Source organism: Pimephales promelas, chromosome 15 (assembly GCF_988280905.1).
Source record: "Pimephales promelas chromosome 15, fPimPro1.hap1.1, whole genome shotgun sequence".
In the NCBI taxonomy this organism is placed as follows: Eukaryota; Metazoa; Chordata; class Actinopteri; order Cypriniformes; family Leuciscidae; genus Pimephales; species Pimephales promelas.
In genome coordinates, this window is record NC_142783.1 from 25,466,134 (window position 1) to 25,485,710 (window position 19,577).

At 37.8% G+C, this 19,577-nt stretch overlaps 1 protein-coding gene across 1 annotated transcript in view; it reads left to right on the forward strand.

Annotated features, from left to right (window-relative positions):
- The window catches only part of greb1 (growth regulating estrogen receptor binding 1), a 25,721-nt gene continuing 6,144 nt past the window's right edge, over positions 1-19,577 (forward strand). The window contains exons 1-20 of the mRNA XM_039669087.2: positions 1-139; positions 6,713-6,872; positions 7,074-7,178; positions 7,340-7,516; positions 7,891-8,073; positions 8,721-8,843; positions 9,497-9,616; positions 10,341-10,463; positions 11,601-11,723; positions 12,022-12,207; positions 12,473-12,823; positions 13,535-13,663; positions 13,747-13,848; positions 13,943-14,140; positions 14,990-15,170; positions 15,263-15,446; positions 15,545-15,681; positions 17,241-17,589; positions 17,699-17,814; positions 18,515-18,720. Of these exons, the coding sequence (XP_039525021.2) occupies positions 6,716-6,872; positions 7,074-7,178; positions 7,340-7,516; positions 7,891-8,073; positions 8,721-8,843; positions 9,497-9,616; positions 10,341-10,463; positions 11,601-11,723; positions 12,022-12,207; positions 12,473-12,823; positions 13,535-13,663; positions 13,747-13,848; positions 13,943-14,140; positions 14,990-15,170; positions 15,263-15,446; positions 15,545-15,681; positions 17,241-17,589; positions 17,699-17,814; positions 18,515-18,720 (3,250 nt within the window). The 5' untranslated portion in view covers positions 1-139; positions 6,713-6,715. The remainder of the gene's footprint in view (positions 140-6,712; positions 6,873-7,073; positions 7,179-7,339; positions 7,517-7,890; positions 8,074-8,720; positions 8,844-9,496; positions 9,617-10,340; positions 10,464-11,600; positions 11,724-12,021; positions 12,208-12,472; positions 12,824-13,534; positions 13,664-13,746; positions 13,849-13,942; positions 14,141-14,989; positions 15,171-15,262; positions 15,447-15,544; positions 15,682-17,240; positions 17,590-17,698; positions 17,815-18,514; positions 18,721-19,577) is intronic.

Here is a 19,577-nt window from a genome sequence, read left to right on the forward strand (position 1 = left end):
GGCAGGGCTGACCCACCCGACCCGACCGCTCATGCTCAGCGGAGTCGGAGGAATCGCTCATCTCGGAGATATGTACATGAACAGTCTGATCCCATTCAATTTCCCCTGGAATATCTGAGTGCTTTCCCAGTCAATTACGGTAAGTTTGTGTTTGCTTTTAGTGTGCTGCGCTTATTGCATTACCCGATCTATTATAATTATAGGAAATAATGCTGTTGTTGCCATCCATTCTCTGATCCCATTCCCATCACATCTTTAATGAAAACCATCGCTAAATACACTTTAATAGGCTACACTAAATACTAATATATATAAAAGTTTTTTTTTTAAATAATCTTTTAACTTACAAATAATGTTTCTTATAAGTCTAACTTGTAACTTTTTGGTCGGTAAATAAAATAATTTAAAATCAACATCTCATTTATTTAAATTAAATTATTATTCTCGTTGATTTATTATGAAATGCAAAGATAAAACACACTGTTATTATTTGACTATTTAATTAGGTCTAATAATCAACACAAATGTTTTGAAGAGTTAATTGCAAAATGTTGTCATTGATTTGCAGTAGATTTTATTATATGATTCTTCTATGTAAAGCACTTTGAATTGCCATTGTGTATGAAATGTGCTATATAAATAAACTTGCATTGCCTTGCCTAAATGTCAGGATATGTTGACAGTGCAAACTAACCTGTTGCACAGAAGTTTAAATCCCCGTAGAGTGTCACACAGAACATAATGTGATTTATTTCTGACTGCAGGACTCGCTGTAACTTTGTAACATTATTTTACATTAAACATTTTGTATTGCATAATTTTACAACAAAAAGTGTCTAATAAAATTATAAATAACTACTAAAAGAATCATGAATTTATCCTTATCCTATATGAATAGTATGCTTTGTTCATATTGTGAAGAGTGGAATGTGTAAATGTATACTCTGATTTGATGGATTTCCCTCCATTTCCAAAGTAGACAACACAAACAGTTTATCTCTTCTTTTCACTCAAGGACGTTGCCTCTTGCTTTCACAGTGGCTGCGTCCGAAATCACATATTTATTTTGAGTATTCATGAGTATTTATTTTGAATGAGTAACTGTACAATACTAAAAAAGTACGAATGTATCTGGGCGTTCATTCGCCATGTTGTTATTATCATGTGACCCTACCAGCGTTAGTTATGTCTATTCACTGCCATTCATAAATCCTCTCCTGTGGCCTCATGGGATAAAGTAAAGTGTCCATGAACTGTATGCACACCATAGGAGGCACACAATCATAATCTTGCCAGTAGAAGTAGGTCATCCGGTTATCTACTCTTTTATGAGTACTGTGAATTCGAACATACTTCTTACAAACTGTTTTTCGTCTACTATAAAGTATAGGAAGTATGCTATTTGGAATGCTGCCAGGGAGTCTCCTAAAAAAACAACATTGCTGTAAAAGCACCACCATTTGCTTCACAATACAATATTCAACAGATATATAAAAATGGATGCATTTGCAAATAAATTCACTTGTACTAATAAGAGTGGCAAAAAAACTATATTTCTGAAGGAAAATCTACACTTGCAGTAAGGTTTGAGAAAACATTGAGCTTGCATTAGGAAGAATTAATATGTCACATTTGTCACTCCCTCACTTGTGTCTGATCAAGCTGTCATATTGAATTTGACTGATCTTTTTATAATAGTTGTATGGCCATTTTCCCTGATTGATTTGAGTAGATGTAGAATGTCTACATTAGATTTTAATCTACATTTCTATCTACATTTTGCTTCATTGAATACACCATTTTGGTATATTATTTCATTATTATTTTCACTGATAATTCTGATATATGAAGCTTTCTTATACTTGATTGGTAGATTGTTTCAAGATGATGATCCTATTTTAGTTTTACACAAAAGCCAGCTGATCTCATGTGAAAATGTATTAATGAGGTGGTGATTCTGTATAACTTTATGCAATGGGATTTGTATGATTTTAATGATTTATAATTTTTTTTTAAGTAAGCAAAAAGGTTCACCTCTAACCCCACCCAAAAACCTAACCATCAGTGGTGCATTAGCAGATCGTACGAAACCAGACAAATTAGATTGCACATAATATTCATACGTATTAGCCACCATTTCGCCAAAACTTTAAAATAGTTACAAATTGCTATGAGAGTGTGTTGCAAAAGCCACTTCACAAACACTGGGAGGAAAACTAACTCAGCCCTTTGGATGGAGACAGCCATTCTTCCTTACAATCTCTGTCACAAGAAAACAAAAGCCTTTTCAGTCTGCTAAAGTGCAAACTTTCTGTCAGACTTAAGTAGTAATTGTAGAAATCGGTGTCAGGTGTCGGGTGAAATTGGTCTCAGGTGATTTGAACAAAGGATACTCAGGACTGACCACTTACTTCAGCTGTCAAAAGATGACATATATCTGTTATTAAGACAGTTATAGGAAAGGACAGCTTATTTTTGGTGGGAACAGCTGGTGTTTGGACTGTGTTTAGCAATGTTCAGGGCCAGAAGAGTACTTCTTTGTTGAGTTAGAAGGGCCGATACCATTGTAATGATATATCATTTAGGACAGGTAGTGTGTAAAGATCCTGTGAATGTGACACTCAGTCCATCACTATATGATAATAAGCATCATGCTTTGATACTTGCAAGAAATGCATTTTTATCCAGTAACATATGCTTCTTTCTGATGAAAATGAACAAAATTATTCCCGCAGTATCCCTAAACGCCTTCAGACGGGACAAAAAGACCTGTTTGAATGCAACTGGCCATCCTTGAAATGTGATCTCTTGCAGGGGTCCAGGGGTTAAAGGCTAAAGGTGATGAGAAGAATGAAGCGGTGCTATCTGACTGCCCTTCTCAGCCTCTTTGTGTCCATTGAGCCTCTGGCCGGACCATGCCTGAGCACATCAAAGCACTGGCCAAACATTGTTTGCCAGCCCTGACCTTTGACCTGTTGCTATGCGGCGAGCTTTACGCAGGAGTTTGTGTGTGTGTGTGTGCTGGTAGAGTGAGACGGTGGGCAGAGTCAAAGCAGAAACCTGCTGTGTCGCCCACTCACTGATCAATAATAACGTTCATTGAGTTTCCTCTCTCAGTTGCAGACTCTTCTACTAGTCGTCTGCTCGGTTTTATTGTATGTGAGAAGCATGAATGACCCCTGCCCCCACTTACACATACAACTCCCAAGGCTAAAGTCTTAAAAGCCAACCAACCCCGTCTTCCATCTTCTTTAGAGAAGAAATAAGTAGTGAAAGTAGCACTTTCTTTCTGTTTCAGGCTCTTCAGATGCCAATTTTTAGGGTTACGAATAGTTTGTCCAAATGTCTCTAATGTGGTTGGTTTGTGCCTTTGTAAGAACTATGTGTATCTCCTCACCTGAACTGCAATTTTCAATTGTTTTCTAGCATAGTTAGACTTTGTAACTGTTTGAAGTGAAATATTAGGCTGAAATTCTAAAACAACCCCTAAAGGAAAAACTATACACTATAGCATGCAAAAGTTTAGGGTCAGTGAGATTTTTGTTTTAAATGTTTTTGAAAGAAGTCTCTTATGTTCAACAAGGCTGCATTGCAATTTAAACTACCCATTTACTATTTTAATATATTTTAAAATGAACGTTTTATTCATTTAAATGATTTCTGTGATAGCAAAGCTGATTTTTTTTTTCTAATATGCTGATTTGATGCTTAAGAAACATTTCTTCGTACAATTCAATTCAGTTCAATTCAAATGTATTTGTATAGCGTTTTTCTAAATATATATTGTTTCAAAGCAGCTTTACAGAAAGTGCATTTCAGAATGCACATGGAAAAATACATTTAGTTAATCATATTAATTTAGGGCATAACTTATCACCAACGTTGAGTCATCTCTTCACATGCGTTTAGTCGTCTCATCACAGATGTTGGGGCATCTGAAGTCTCCGTGAGAGGCTGAATACAAACTGGAGCTGACGAACGCCATTTTCCGCAGAACTAGCGTCCTGAGATAACAGCAGAAAAGGAAATGGGAAATAATTAGCATAGCTGCTGTTCATAATATTAATGTATTCGATCTGATTCAACAGAGGAATAAAAGGTAAGCATTATGTGAATGTTTGGACAAAGAGATGCGTCTTTAATCTAGTTTTAAACTGGGACAGCGAGTCTGAGCCTCGAACAATATCAGGAAGGCTATTCCAGAGTTTAGGAGCTAAATGCGAGAACACCCTCCCTCCTTTAGTGGACCTAGATATCCTAGGAATGACCAGAAGCCTCAAATTTAGGGATGTATTGATGTTCAATGGTTGGTTTTCTTGGGTCAGTGACTCTGTGTGTTAAGTGTGAATCAGTTTTAATATAAAATTGAGGGGACAATTGTGCCTCAGCTGTGATATTTTATAATTCTTCAGGATTTGAAGTGCTGTGTAAAGAGTGTCAGAAAGTACTGTAGGTAAGACAGACAGGCTGAGAGAGAGGATTGTCTGAGAAAGAGAAGGCCATAAACAGAGACACAATAGTTGGGTGATGGGAGGGTGGGAGTCTGGGGAAGATGAAAGACCTCGTCACCTCCCTGTAAGGAAGCTCTGAGGATGGGGCTGTTGAACGTTCTCGCTGCTATCACGTCTCGCTCTTTTATCTCCCCGACTATCTGCAGAGGCTGTCTGCGTTAGCATTTGTTTATTTAACTGCCATTTCTCCCCCTCACAAATACTAAGATGTTGTTGAGGGGCAAAAGCACTCTCCTGACTAGCTGAAAAAGTCCAAAAAGTTTTTGCCCATGAAATCCCAAAGATTCTGGCTTGCAACATTATGGGAGCATGTGAATTTTGGTACTGGTTGATGTTTATATGACATGTTGCTGGTCTTCTTCATTGTTTAGGGTGTTACTGTGTTGTGAATTCCCAGTGTGTGGGGTGTGTGCTGGGAGATGGAACATATGGCAGAGAGCATTTAAAGGCGAGGGGATTATGTCCAAGGGGCTTTTTTTCTGCCTTAGAGCTTTTTTCATTAGTGGCTTGTGTTGCCATTCACACGGTTGGGCAAAATAGATTCATTGGTGTCTAATACCTACATATAAATAAAAGCAGACATTAAAGGAATAGTTCTACAAAATATCAAAAAGTCTTCATTTACTCATCTTCCAAGCCCATAAAAATACAAAAACTGATATTTTGAATACATTTATGGTAGTCCTTTTCCATGTAATTGCCATGAATCAGGACTGATGCTTTCAAGCTTCAAAAAACAATCCAAACACAATAAAAAGTGGTCCATACGACTAATAATAATTTCCAGTGAGTTGTTAACTATTGTGACTGATTCAAGGGAGGGAGTTGAATGTGCAATCCAGGGCCGCGTTTGCCAGAATCATTGTCAATTTGTATTGTGGTCACATTTATCATTGCTTTGTGAAATTTAGTGGATGAAATGCAGTCATTGCAATAAAAAATCAACGCAATCTGAGTTTCACGTGAGGGCTAAAACTTTCCTCACACAGGTCTCACTTGTGTTCAAGTTGGTTAATCAAATTTGTCAAGTTAAACAACTGAAAACTGCTTGGTTTGAAAGTGACTTCTGTGTAAGTGATTCTTCATGCATTCGCTACACTATTGACAGTGGACAATGGCCAAAATTTCACTAATGTGAACTTAAAACTTCAGTAGATTGTAGAAATCATTGGCACTAATTGTCTACATGATCTACTTGGCTTTTGAAATACAGCCCAGATCAGTCTGATTTGTGAAGTAGTCTTTCAAACCAGTTTTGTGAACTTATTCATCAAAAAGATCTGACTGAAAATAACAATTTGTTAGTGTTAAACCATAACTTTCAGTCTGTTCCTCACTCAGTGTTCTAATAAAAAGAGTAAATCTACAAAATGCATTATTCATCCTGTGAGCGCAGCCTTTCACAGTTTCCAACTCTGTGTTTTACTGTTCGAGGTAGATCAATCTCCCTCTCTCTCTTGCTCTCTCTCTCTGGCAGTCTGGGTCAGGACACCCTGACATTGGCTCATGGTTACTTTATGAGGTTGCAAATTGGACACCCTACAAAAATCCACTATCCATGGGGAAACTGGCTCTCTTCACAGCCTGTTGTAAATGATTTGAGCTCAGTCTTGTTCTGTGCTAATCATATTTCCTGATCATGGAGAGAGGCTGATTGCCTGACGAGTCAATGACATTAAATCAGCTAATATGAGTTTGTGTGCAGTTAAAATCACATGTAACCTCAAATAACCTCTGTGTTACAGTTGTTTGCTTTCTCGCAGAGTTATCAAATTAAATCTTTTTTTTTTTATTTGCCAGTATGTTGTTTTACAGGGTATAGTACAATACAAGGTTTTTGGGTTTTTTTTTTTACTGGCCCCAATACACAAAATTTTGTTTTTATATGACTTTTTATAATAAATTCCAGGGGAAAAAATCAGAAAAAAATGTATATACAAATTTAAAAATGTTTTTTTTCTGATTTTCAGATTATATATATATATATATATATTTGAATTATATATAATATTATTATTTATTTTTATATATTTTTATTTTTTTATAAAGGAATGCATTTTTACAGCAATGATGTCACTATGACGGCTATAAACTTTATTAACCCTTTTAAAGAAAATGATGGCATACATTTTTTTGTTTGTAATTTTTCTGAAGTAGCCATTTAAATTTTTGTAGAACAAATTCTCTCCATTGTATTAAAGGTCATGGGGAATTCGTATACTGGACACCTTCAGAGCACACGGTTTGAGGAAGTGCTGCACAACTCCATAGAGGCGTCACTGCGCTCCAACACAGTGGTGCCCAGACCTGTGTTCTCTCAGCTGTACCTGGAGGCAGAGCAAAGGCCTTCTTCTCATGAAGGTGAGCATTTACTCTGTCTTCTGTGGTATCACACTCATCTCTTTGATGTTTTGAGTACCTTATACTTCTCCTAACCAGACATGCGGTGATAAAGCATCAAGTAATAAAAGCTCTTCCATGTTTATTTTAAACCATGTTTATTTAATATCAGTTAGTTAGTTGGTTATTTTATTGTATCTAAAAAGTTTTTTTTCCCAACAGGTCGAATAGATGAGGAAGATGACGAAGAGGATGGCTCAGATTCAAACAGCCCTCCAATCCCATTTCAGATGAAACCTCCACCCGAGGGATCCTGTACTACAGATGGTTAGATCATATAGACCATACGTAACAGAGCAGATCTTTTGTGACTATTTAAGTCAGTACATATATCCATTCAGACTATTGATGGATGATCAATGATTCCATTCATATGAGTCCCTGTGTCCTAAAAATAAAATGGTGACCAATGGAGTTCTGCATTTCAGGGTTCTGTCAGGCGGGCAAAGACCTTCGACTGTCATCCATGGCCACCGAGTCTTTGGAAGTCCCTCCTGGATTTCTGCTCGTTGGCGTGAAATCTCCCAGTGTGCCTGATCACATTCTGGTGTGTGCAGTGGACCTGCGCTTTCTCCCTGACGAATGTGGACGTAATGCACTTTTAGGTTAGACACACTGAACCTGATGAACCAGAATCTTAATACCCTGCATTATAAACAATTGTCAGAGTTTGAAGGAGAGATGGAAAATGGGAAAGCACTGACTTGTTGGGTACCCCCAACCTCGTAGGAGTCGGCAGAACCACATTTTCATTTGACAGAGAGACATTTTTAGGTCTTTAATTTGGGTTTCCATGACACTGGCCCCAAGTGACGGTTTGTGGCTATGGAAACTAGGCACTCGCTGGGTTCTGTCTAGTCTATACTATGTCTCTATTTTAGATGACTGATTTTGGTCCTCAAAGAATGTAGACCGCATCTGTGCGCTCAAAGACATCCACAAAAATGCAGATATTCACCAGATATCTTGTCTGTTATAGGTTTCTCAGGGAACTGCATGGGCTGTGGGGAAAAGGGCTTCCGCTACTTCACTGAGTTTGCCAACCACATCAACCTGAAGCTCACCTCGCAGCCTAAGAAGCAGAAGCACTTAAAGTACCACCTGATCAGAAATGCACAGGGAATTCTGGTCAAGGGACCACCAATCTGCTGGAAAAGAATAGGTATGATTGGACCAAAATGATTGGACGATGAAGGTATCGTTTTCCACTGACATCTTATTTTAGCAGTGTTTAGCATCAGCATGGATTATTGACAACCTGTGATTTGCAGGAGGGTTAACTTGACCCTGTTCAGCATCCTGGGTCACCCTGACCCATTCACCAGTGCTTGCCTTCTTAATCTGACAGTCCAGATGGCCAGCACTTCTAGTTGAGCTCACTGCTACCATGGTGACACATCAACATTGGGACAAAGAGCTTTGGCAGTGTATGCGCATATTCAGAAATTAATTTTTAAAAAGAATGCCTAAATGAGTGTAATGGCCTGTTCACACACAGGACAATAACTATAATGATTACTACAGCTATCTAATTCTGTGAAAATAGGAAAGTCCACAACACAGCTTCACAGAGGAACAAAGTTGTTGGAATTTTCCAGCTAATGAACAAAAAACGCCAAGGCAGCAAATCAGAATTTATCCGACTTTAAAAAGCTTGAGCATTTAAAGCGGCGGATGACATAACTGCAACACAGGCTTATAACAATCGGCACGCTATTGCGAACTTTGTGTACATTTTCTAAACAAAATGTGAATGGCACAAAAGTTGCTTAGGTTTTCCTATATATTTTTTTCTCATGTTATGTGCAGACAGCCGAATGAGACAAGCAGTTGGTAATGTAGCTGCTGGACCAGAGGAACAATCAGGACATGGACCCTCTGACCTGCTTCCCAATTTAGCACACACAGCTTTGAACACAATTAACCACACAGGTAGGAAACACAGGGTGTTCAGATAGAACAAGTTTGCATAGACGCAGGGGCGATTCCAGGATTTCAAATTAGGGGGGTTCAGCCTCAGGGAATGATTTAAAAAATATATATTGCTTGTATACTAGGGTAGACATGAACAATACAGTAGGTTCTACACTACCTATCAAGTCAATCCCTGAATATTTAATTTTAAATAACCAGCTAGTATTCATTAAGAATATAGACAAAGTTGTGCAGTAAAATTAACTTCGAAGAAGATCTACATTTATCATTTTCATTCATGGAGATATCATGGGAAATGTGCCATGCTTAAGTGAAAAACTGGTGGAAACGAACATGCATGAAAATTACAAATTACTATTATAACCAATAGATGGCTGCAGGGGACCACTTATTAGCTCATTTGCCGTTTCCACTGCCTTTTTATAGTTATTTTTGCGTGTTTTACTTTTTGATTTATTCTAAAATTAAATATCGTAGCAAATTTGAGCAATTCTATTGTACAGAAGTATGAAATAGTAGGCATAGACATTATTGAACTGTCTGTCTCATTGCTAGATTCATAATGTCCAATGAATATATATGAACTTTTTCAAGAATAGAATCTCTTTTATCTTTAAAATGATATATTTTACCCTGTCCCCATCACACAGATCTAAACACTCATCTCCATAAATCCGAGGGCTCCCCTCCCATAACCAACGGCAGTCATATTCCTGGACCGCCACAGCCTGGAATAGTGGCCAGTGGCCCTGGACGGCCCACAGTAATAGGTAATCCTGCTGTCACTATCCAGGAGTCATTGATCAGTCAGTGTTTATATTTCAAGCTTGGATCAGAGAAAAAGGAAACCTCAATTTTACATGGACGGTCCCTAAACGAATCCTCTCTTTAGACTTCACACCTCTAGTGAAAGAAAGCCCCCCTTTTAAATGCTTTAAAAAGAGGCAGCTGTATTGTCTAGTCCTTTTCCTCCTCCTCTTTTGTTGTTGGTGTCTGTCATTATTCAGCATTTGGGGCTGTAAAAGATCACTCTCTTTTCTTTCAGCACTCTCTGACTATCACCTCTATAAAGTGGTGCTGTAAAGTCTCTTCCCTGCTCTCTCCTGCTCTCTGTCTGCATTGTAAAATGTGAGACTTCCTTCCTGATGCTTTGGTTTTCATTAGGATTTAACACATCTACCCTTTTTTTCTGTTTCTCTTTGCATATCTGCTCTTGTTTATAGTCTGGTTAATGTGTAACATAATAGTAACTTCCTATGACACCAAAACCCACTTTTAAAGCAAATTTACATTCCGTTGCTTTTGGAATAACAAGAAAAAAAAAAGTTTGTCAAGGTAAACTTTGATGTAAGCTTGCCGAATACTTGTCTGAAAGTTTAAAAAAGGTTTTAATAGCATTGAAATTACAAGATAGATAGATGTAAATATGTAGTTTATCTTCTGCTTTTTTTGTTAGTCATATTGACTAACTGACCAGTTGTGCTGCTTTTTAAGGCTCCATGGTAAATTCTGGGCCTCCCAAGAAGAGACACAAGGGATGGTCTCCAGAATCCTCTGCTCCTACAGAAGTCACCCCCAGACCTGCTCCCAACACCACGACTAATGGCACCAAATCAGGTAGACACACTTATATCTCTACTACTGACATTAAATTAACTACCCTCATTTACTGCTTCTTGTGTTCTGAACAAATCTGTCTTTCTGAATAAGAGTGCATTTATAGGGTTTTGGGACAGCTTAGCCCAGTCATAGTGGGTGTGGGGGATGAATATTTCTTGAAGTGCCATGTAAGATCATTAAAAGATCAGTGGGTAGTAGTATTTGGGTTTCATTTAGATACAATAGTTCTGCTTTTTGCAACATATTATTCACCAGGAAAACAAAAATTAATTAAGAAATACCATGTTCGGATATAGTTGTTTTTTCTTGTAATTGTGTAAGAAGCCTATTTTTGTGCTATGAAATTAGCCATTGATGCGGATAAAGCAATAAAATAAATAATATGTAATATTATTAAGCATTAGGAGGCCTCATGGCTAGGCATTCTAGACAAGAGAAAAACACACATTTTGTGCCCAAACTATGATGTGATCTGACTACAGCACTGGCTCTGCTAAATAGGGCTTTATAATTATAGCTATTATAGGCTTTATAAATCATCAACTGATTTTCTCAGGAGAGCACTAGGAGTGTAAACTTTTTTCAAAGTAGTATTATAAAAATATGTTCATTTATTTTTGATAACTGTTAATGCTGATTGGTCAGGGGTTACTTAACAAAAACAGGACCAAAGCATCACATCACTGGCAAAAACAATGCTCAAATTGGGTGCTCAAATGTGTGAGTCTACTATTAGTTTAGTTTTCACACACCTTGTATCCGTGTTATTTTAGTCTAGCCCAGTGGAGACTGAGACACTGCTGCTGTAATACCTCTCACGATGTGACCACACTAATGTCTTTTACATCACTAAAAAATGTGATCTGCAAGTTGACAGATAATGTATCGAACAAAGGGAAGGGATTATCAGTTTGTTCCTGTATGGTTGGCCAATTGGAACAGCCATAGAAACTAAAGGCTTTTTTGCATCGATATTTTGGGAACCACTGACGTAAGAGATTTAGTGTTGGGCTTGATTTTGGGTTGGTGGTTATTAAGGATATGTGATGTGTGTGTGCTCAGACCACATAAGTTAAGTGAGCGTTGATACACTATTACATCAACAATATCAAGTGTGGATGTGTTTGTCTTCAGCTGATAGTGGGGCATCTGGGTGTTTATCTATGGGGTCCTCTTTACCCCTTGGCCCAGGGGAGTCTGTCACAGTGCCTGATCATCTACTCCAGACTTGTGGACTACGGCCTGTCATTTTTAAAGGTAAGATTTCTAAATGTTTTTGTTTTTTTGTGGCATTCTGGTAACAAATAATTTTACAATAACGTCAGTTTCTGTTACTAATATTTATAAAATTACATTACAAATTAACATAAAAATGACATATTTTTTTGCAATATTAAAATATTGGAAATGTCTATATACTTGCTTGCAGAATGTTTTCGGGGGGTTGTGCCTGTTTTGTCTACCGTGTGATGTGAGCAGTGTCCGATAGCGGTTCCCACCACTTTATCTTGGGCCAGCTGTTCAGTTACACCTTTTTTTGTGCTTTTGTCTATAGGGCACGGGACACTGCCGCATTTGTGTGGGAGCCTCGGGGATGTGCTTGTGAGTGGCCTGCTGCAGAAATGCTATCGCAGTTCCCAAAACCTCCCACGCGTCTACGAGCAGTACGGCACTGCTCCCATTCAGCCCATCTCCACTGAGATGCTGATCCTGCTGACTGTCTATTATCTAGTGCAGCTTGGTGAGAACAACAGTATTTCAGTGTGCATGTATACATGCACATTCCACACAGTCTGTTTATGTACAATAGTAAATAGTAAACTTTGATTCCAGGAACCCCCCCCCCCCCCCCCCAATATGAGTCCCTTCCTAAAATATAAGTATGTATAAAGATTAGTTTGTACTGTTTAAGAAAAGCACAGAAACCGTAATGTTAGATTTATAAAGCTGAAGAGAACCCTTTTCAGCAGTATTTGTAAGTGTATCTGTCTATCATGTTACAACAGCACCTGACCAGGCTCCTCTGATGGAAGACTTGGAGCAGATCTTCATGCGTTCCTGGCGTGAGTCACACCTGACGGAGATCCGGCAGTATCAGCAGACACATGCACAGTTTCCACCTCCTCTTCCTTGCCTCGCACAGCCCCTCACTCCCTCTCAGCTCCCCTGGCTGGCCAAACTGGCCACCAGCTCATGCGGGGAAGGAGTTCTGGTGCTGGACACAGCGCCCTCTCTGGCCGAGGCGCTGGAGGACACCTTTCACAGACTGGTGGATGGCAGATTGAGCCACACCAATTATGTGGTGATCATCTGCATGAACAGGAGCCAAGAAATAGAGTCATGTGTGGTGGTGACAGGTATGTAGGTTACAGATATCACAATAATAATGCTAGATTTTCTTTAAGAATGTCACTAGAAAATTATATCAGTACCATATCAACCAATAGAAATTGATATTTATTTGCACATGTTTATTTCCTCTGTTTTTACATTTATATTACCTTTGCTATAATTTAACGCGTATTTCATGTTACTCTTTAAAATAATGAAATAATTTAATAACACCGTAAAATCTTTAGCAAATTTTAATAAATACTATATATAAATAATGCTAAAATTATAACGGCTTATAGTTAAAAAAAAATTACAGCTGTCAACGTAAAAACGTAATAAAATAATTGTGATTAATCTCAATTTCTTTTTGAAAGCATAACAAAGCAATAAACTAAACATTAACACATTAAACATATTTAATATCTAAAGTGTATTACTTTAACTTTATCACTGCAAAAAAAAAAACGTTAAATTGTGTTTCATTTAAAATAGTTTTTTTCACACTGTACAATTTAATGTTTTGATGCCTAAATTCACTTATTGCATTTAGAATAACTGATTTTATTTATTTATATTATTACTAACAAATAGTATAGAATTGTGGATTTCGGTCTTAACATGAAAACATTTTTTTTAGGTCTGAATTTTAATAACCATATGTGATGAGCATGTAGATGTAAAATGAAAATGAATTGAAAGCGGATTATAATTTTTGTTTGAATGTTTTCACACAGGGAAGCATCAGACTCGTGCTCTAGCTGAGAGTCTTCTCTCTCCCAGCGATTGTGTGAGAGAGATCGTCCATGAACTGTCTTCTGGGATGGCAGCAGAGCTGGGGTCCTATTTCAGTTCTTTGGGTCCAGGTAAGACCTCTGGTTTGATACACGGTTCTCACCTCTGCAGTTTCCTCATTCAGTGTTTAATGCGCCTCTTTACCACTTATCAGATGGAGATGTGGATGCTTTGCTGGAGAAAGCCAGTCCTGAGAACACCTCCCAGTATTCTGGTATAGAACCGTCAGGAGACAGTCCTAAACCCAAGTGTGCTGGTGAGACTGACTTTAGAGTATTCAAGTATACATTTATTTCAATACATTCCTTCAGCGTAAGATCTGTTAACACTTCAGTCGGATTTTTCGATAGAATTCTCCATAGAGTGGCACGAGATACGGCCCGTTCAGCTTGCTGTGGCACGGAAGCTGCTCTCGCATGTTTGTGCCATCGCTGATTCCAGCACTCAGAACCTGGACCTCGGTTCCTTCGACAAGGTTGAGTTCTTAATCTGCGTTCCGCCCTCTGAGGTCACCTTTCATCAAGTCGTCCTTCACCTGTGGAACTCAGGTAGAGTACCGCCACTCATTATCCATGACTCTGTACTGCACCCTTACAAAAACGTCATTTTCTCAAGTAAACTTAAGTATTATTTTCAATGATACTTTGTGTTAAGGAAACTAAAATAGGTGTACTTATGGTTTACTTACAAGTGTACTATTTCAGTCCCTTTTGGGACTAAATTGGTCCACTTTTTTAGTTTATAAAAGTATACTTTTAAGTGTAACAGTAGTAACCTTTGAGTACACAATTTATATCTAAGTTTTACATACGGTTACTCTTAGTTCATTAGTTATAAACTTCTAGTTCACTTTTTAATTAACGAAAGGACACTTTTATGTATACTTTATAGTAAACTACTAGTTTAATAGTTTTTTATACTGCAAGTAAAGTTAACATCATATTTGTAGATTATAGTTTAACTTTGCACTTTAAGGTAAAACCTTAATACTTCACTGAACTTTTAAGTATCTCGAGTAAAAGTACATTAAAACTATTTAGGCCAAAATATACTTTGACTTGTCTGTATACTTGCCAGTATAAGCCAAGTATACTTAGGTATAATTTTGGTAAGTATATCTCTTATGATGAGTACATACCATGTAAATTAAAAGTATACTCTAATATTATTTGTTTAAAAGAAGTGTACAAATAGCACACTTGGAAAAAAACTTCTTTTTCTTATCACTCTTTTTTCATTTTGAGTCATTTTATTTCTCGCCTTGACATATTTCCCTTTTAAAACAGGAAGTTAAAGGTCTTATCCTTTTTTTAAATAGGCAATTTTTGTCACAGACTTCCCACTGAGGTGATATTAATATCGCAGATAGATCTCACTTCCTGCTGTTTTATTTCCAGGGGTGTTACGGGAATTAGGGCTGAACCAAGACTGCCTCTCACTGAAGGAAGCGGAGCAGTACGTGGTAAAGCTGAACCAGAGTGCAGTAGGAAAGATCAACAGCCTCATTCAGAAATCCAAGACGAACCCCTACACGCTCTTCATACTGGTGCATGATCATGCACACTGGGACATCAGCAGGTATTAGACCTCGCATTATTCTCCTTGATCCTTAGTATCCTCTTTGCTTGGCTGTTGGTGGAACAGTCTCTGTATCTTTGTTCTTATGACAGTGGGCAGTGCAGTGGAGGAGACTCCAACTTAGGACTAGTGGATGGTCTGTTGAACTGCAGGCAGATTCTAGATGCTCCCAACATCCTGACGCTCCATGTGACTTCATTCCCCTTCACCTTGCAGACTCAGTACACACGCATCAGCCCTTACAATGAGATTCACTGGCCCTCTGGATTCAATAAAGTAAGAACACCACATACTATCTTTTTAAACCAGAAAGTTAAGAGGTTGATTACGACCATAGAACTTTTTGATTGTGTCTTCCTGTTTTTCTCACTTAGGATGTGGATCTTTATCACGAGAAGACAAAGTACTTTGGTATATCTGAGCTGCTGGAGACGACCCGCTCTGGGAGTGGCCTTCCTCTTCTACGATATGACAGTTCATTTGAGAGCATGGCTGCTGCTCTGGAGGACAGGTTTGTTTTCAGTGTTACTTTTAACATCACAGCTATTAATTAATGAATAGCTTATATACTTCGGTGCATATACGCTATGGTTCAAAAGTATATGGTCAGTAAGATTTAAATTAACACTTATTCAGCAAGAACGCATTAAATTGATCAAAAGTATCAGTAAAATAACTTTTATAATGTTAAATTCTGTACTTTTGAACTTGGTATTCAACAAAAAATATTGAGGAAAAATGCACCGTGGTTTCCATAAAAATATTAAGCAGCACAACTGTTTTAAACATTGATAAAAACTAAAAATGTTTCTTAAAGGGTTAGTTCACCCAAAAATGAAAATTAAGTCATTAATTACTCACCCCCATGCTGTTCCAACCCCGTAAGACCTTCGTTCATCTTCGGGACACAAATAAAGATATTTTTGATTGAATCTGAGAGCTGGATCACTCTTCCATAGGCTTCCTAAGGGACTGGCTCTTGACGGCCCATAAAGTCATTAAAGAAAAGGTTTAAATATTCCATGTGCCTACAGCGGCTCAATTATAAGTTTATCAAGCGACGAGACTACTTTTTGTGCGAAAAAAACATAAATAACGACTTTATTCCACTATTCAATTACTTCCTTATGGGCGCATGCGCGAGAACTGAGACGAGGACGTTCTCATTCGTCTACTTCTTGTTACTGGCTGCTCACCGCTTAGGAGTTTTACCGCCACCTACCGTATAAAATGATGATCCATATATAAGGCGCTCCGGATTATAAGGAACACTGTCGTTTTTTGAGAAGATTAAAGGCTTTTAAGTGCACCTTATAGTGCGGAAAATACGCAAATTGAAAAGCGTATGTACAGCGCGCATCTTCCTCTGCTTGTAAACAGAAAGTTTTGCGCTTCCAGCTATATCAGCACATCATCTTATACGGTAGGGGGCGGTAAAACTCCTAAGCGGTAAGCAGCCGGTAACAAGAAGTAGACGAATGAGAACGTCCTCGTCTCAGTTCTCGCGCATGCGCCCATAAGGAAGTAATGGAATAGTGGTATAAAGTCGTTATTTATGTTTTTTTCGCACAAAAAGTAGTCTCGTCGCTTGATAAACTTATAATTGAGCCGCTGTAGGCACATGGAATATTTAAACCTTTTCTTTAATGACTTTATGGGCCGTCAAGAGCCAGTCCCTTAGGCAGTCTATGGAAGAGTGATCCAGCTCTCAGATTCAATCAAAAATATCTTTATTTGTGTTCCGAAGATGAACGAAGGTCTTACGGGGTTGGTACAGCATGGGGGTGAGTAATTAATTACTTAATTTTCATTTTTGGGTGAACTAACCCTTTAAGCAACAAATCAGCATGATAAAATGATTTCTGAAGGATCATGTGACACTGAAGACTGGAGTAATTCCTGTTGAAAATTTGCCAAAATTGTAATAATATTTCACAAAATTACTGTATTTTTGATCAACTAAAAATATATTTCATAAGAGATTTCTAAAACTTACTGACCCCAAACTTTTGCCTCCGCGTTCACCATGTATGATGTTTTGTATGAACTCTTATCCCTACTTCTCCTCAGGTTCCCAAAACTACACAGTGCAGTGATTCGCACCCATGTGCTGATCCAGCATTACTCTCTAGCCCTGATGGCAACAGCGGGTGGCCAGCCTTTACAGGCTTTGCAGAAGCACATCTCAGTAGAGACTCTGGAGATGGTGCAGTGCCTTCTCAACACATCCCAGCGGTGTCCCAGCCATCACGGTCACATGCTGCTTTTGCGGATCCCCTCACCAGCTCTCGCTGCCTTCGCTCACCAGCGCCTGTGCCATGTCCGCAACAGACTCGGCCTCCACAAGCAGTTTGAGATCATCCTAGGGGATCCATGCTCTACTCTGACTCTAGGAAATCACTTCCTGGACCAACTGAGGGTATTTGCTTTTTTTTTTTTTTTTTAAATAGAAATAAAATATTGTGTCATTTATTCCTGCTGTAGTTGTCCTGATATCATGGATCTTTTTGCTCTTTAAATGTCTCTAGGTGTGGCTGAAGATCTTAGACCCAGACTGGGCTCCTCGGACATATCTAGAGCTAGAGGCTTTACCCTGTATCCTCATCTTAACTGGCATGGATCCACTTGGAGAGTCTTTACCCAGGTAAAACACTCATATTAACTTGCTTATTCGAGTTTATTGTAAAATTCTAGAAATTACAAATTTTATATAACAAAAACGACCATCTTTTAAAGGTAGTTTCTGCAAATTGTTCAATGAATTATGAAATGGGCCTTTTAAAGCTAATCTATTTTGTTTGCCTAAATTAAGGTTTAGTGAATTTGTACAGAGGTCAGCATGACCTCAGAAATATAATTACCTGTGGTAATTTGAGGGCACTTTCAAAATCGTTTCGCTAAATTCATTGTTGTGTTGTCCCAATTTTATATATTTATTTTACTAGCACATGCTAGTTGGAGTTTTATAAAATTCATAATGTCAAACAGAGTTAATATCATTATTAACCTATGCACATCTCCATGCAAGCCTGGACAAATTTATTCATGAATTTTAAATATATTGAAATTTCTATATAATATATTACAATATATTATTGTTATATTATAATAACATAATTAATATAATATATTATGTTTTTTTTCCCCCAGCTAAATATTGCTATAATGTAGAGTAACACATGCTTGCAAGTTTTAGTGATTGTATTTGAGTGCCAAATTTGAGAGAATTTTTTTTTTTTTTTTTTTTTTTGAAGTTTTGGGTTTTTGGAAAGGAATAGAACAGCTTTACTCTCATGGTTTATACTTAGGCTTACCTCTCACCCATGTTGTTCCTTTGTCCCCAGATCTCTGAAGTACTGTGACCTCCGTGTTATCAGCCTCTGGTCTCTGCAGCGTACCACTCTTGAGCAGGAGCTGGGATTGGCCGCATACCTACTGAAGACAAAACAAGATGCTCAGCATGGGCCCCACGCACCCAGCGACCTTTCTGAGAGTGACGCTGAAAAACTCAGCAGCACTGACAACGAGGAGGAAGAGGTTGTGGTGGATGGTCAGTATTGCAAAGCCAGAAAACTCGAAGTTTTTAACAAACTGAACATGAATCATTTCGTTATGAGAGTACGTGCACTATTTATACACTAAATTAAAAGGACATTTTCATGGTCAAGGCACACCACAACAAACATTCAAATAGTCAGAGAAAAATAATATTTAGCTGTTAGACAGCTCAGCCTCATGCCGTCTGTGTTTTAACACGGTCTTCAGCACAGCTTATAGGAAGAAGAGGATTCTCTTCCAAGACTCGAGCATCTCCTCATTGTAAGTCTCATCATGTAAGAGGAAATGGAGAATAACCACCTCAATGACTGAATGTCCACAAAGTAGAACTGTTTCTTTCCTCAGGGACATTACAAATCATTCAATATGTGTAATCTGTATTTATCTAAAATGTGTTTAAAAATAAAATCGATTTTTATTGTTACAATGCCGGTAGTGTATGCATATAAACTATGTTACCTGCACCCAGATATCCCTGTTTATTTTGTCGGCAAAAGTTGTCTTTTAATTGTAACACTTTGGGTTGTTAGTTAAAGTCTAACAAAAGTACTTGTAATTTTCTTAGCAGTTGTTTGTAAGTTAATGCATCTTTCCTTCATTTCTATTTAACTCCAAAAACATCCTGTAAAAAAAAAAATGATACATTTTTTTTCTGATAATAACTGATCAAATAAACTGATATCCCGAGAAAAAATGCCTAACGTCACTTTTATACTAATAAATCATGGGAAATGTGTCTGATTTAGGACTTGGGACAGTAATCTGCAGTTTTGCTTTCAAAATGGTTCCCAAAAATGCTGAATTCAAAGGTTTTTACTTGCATCATGTATTTTGAGGGATTCTCTCACA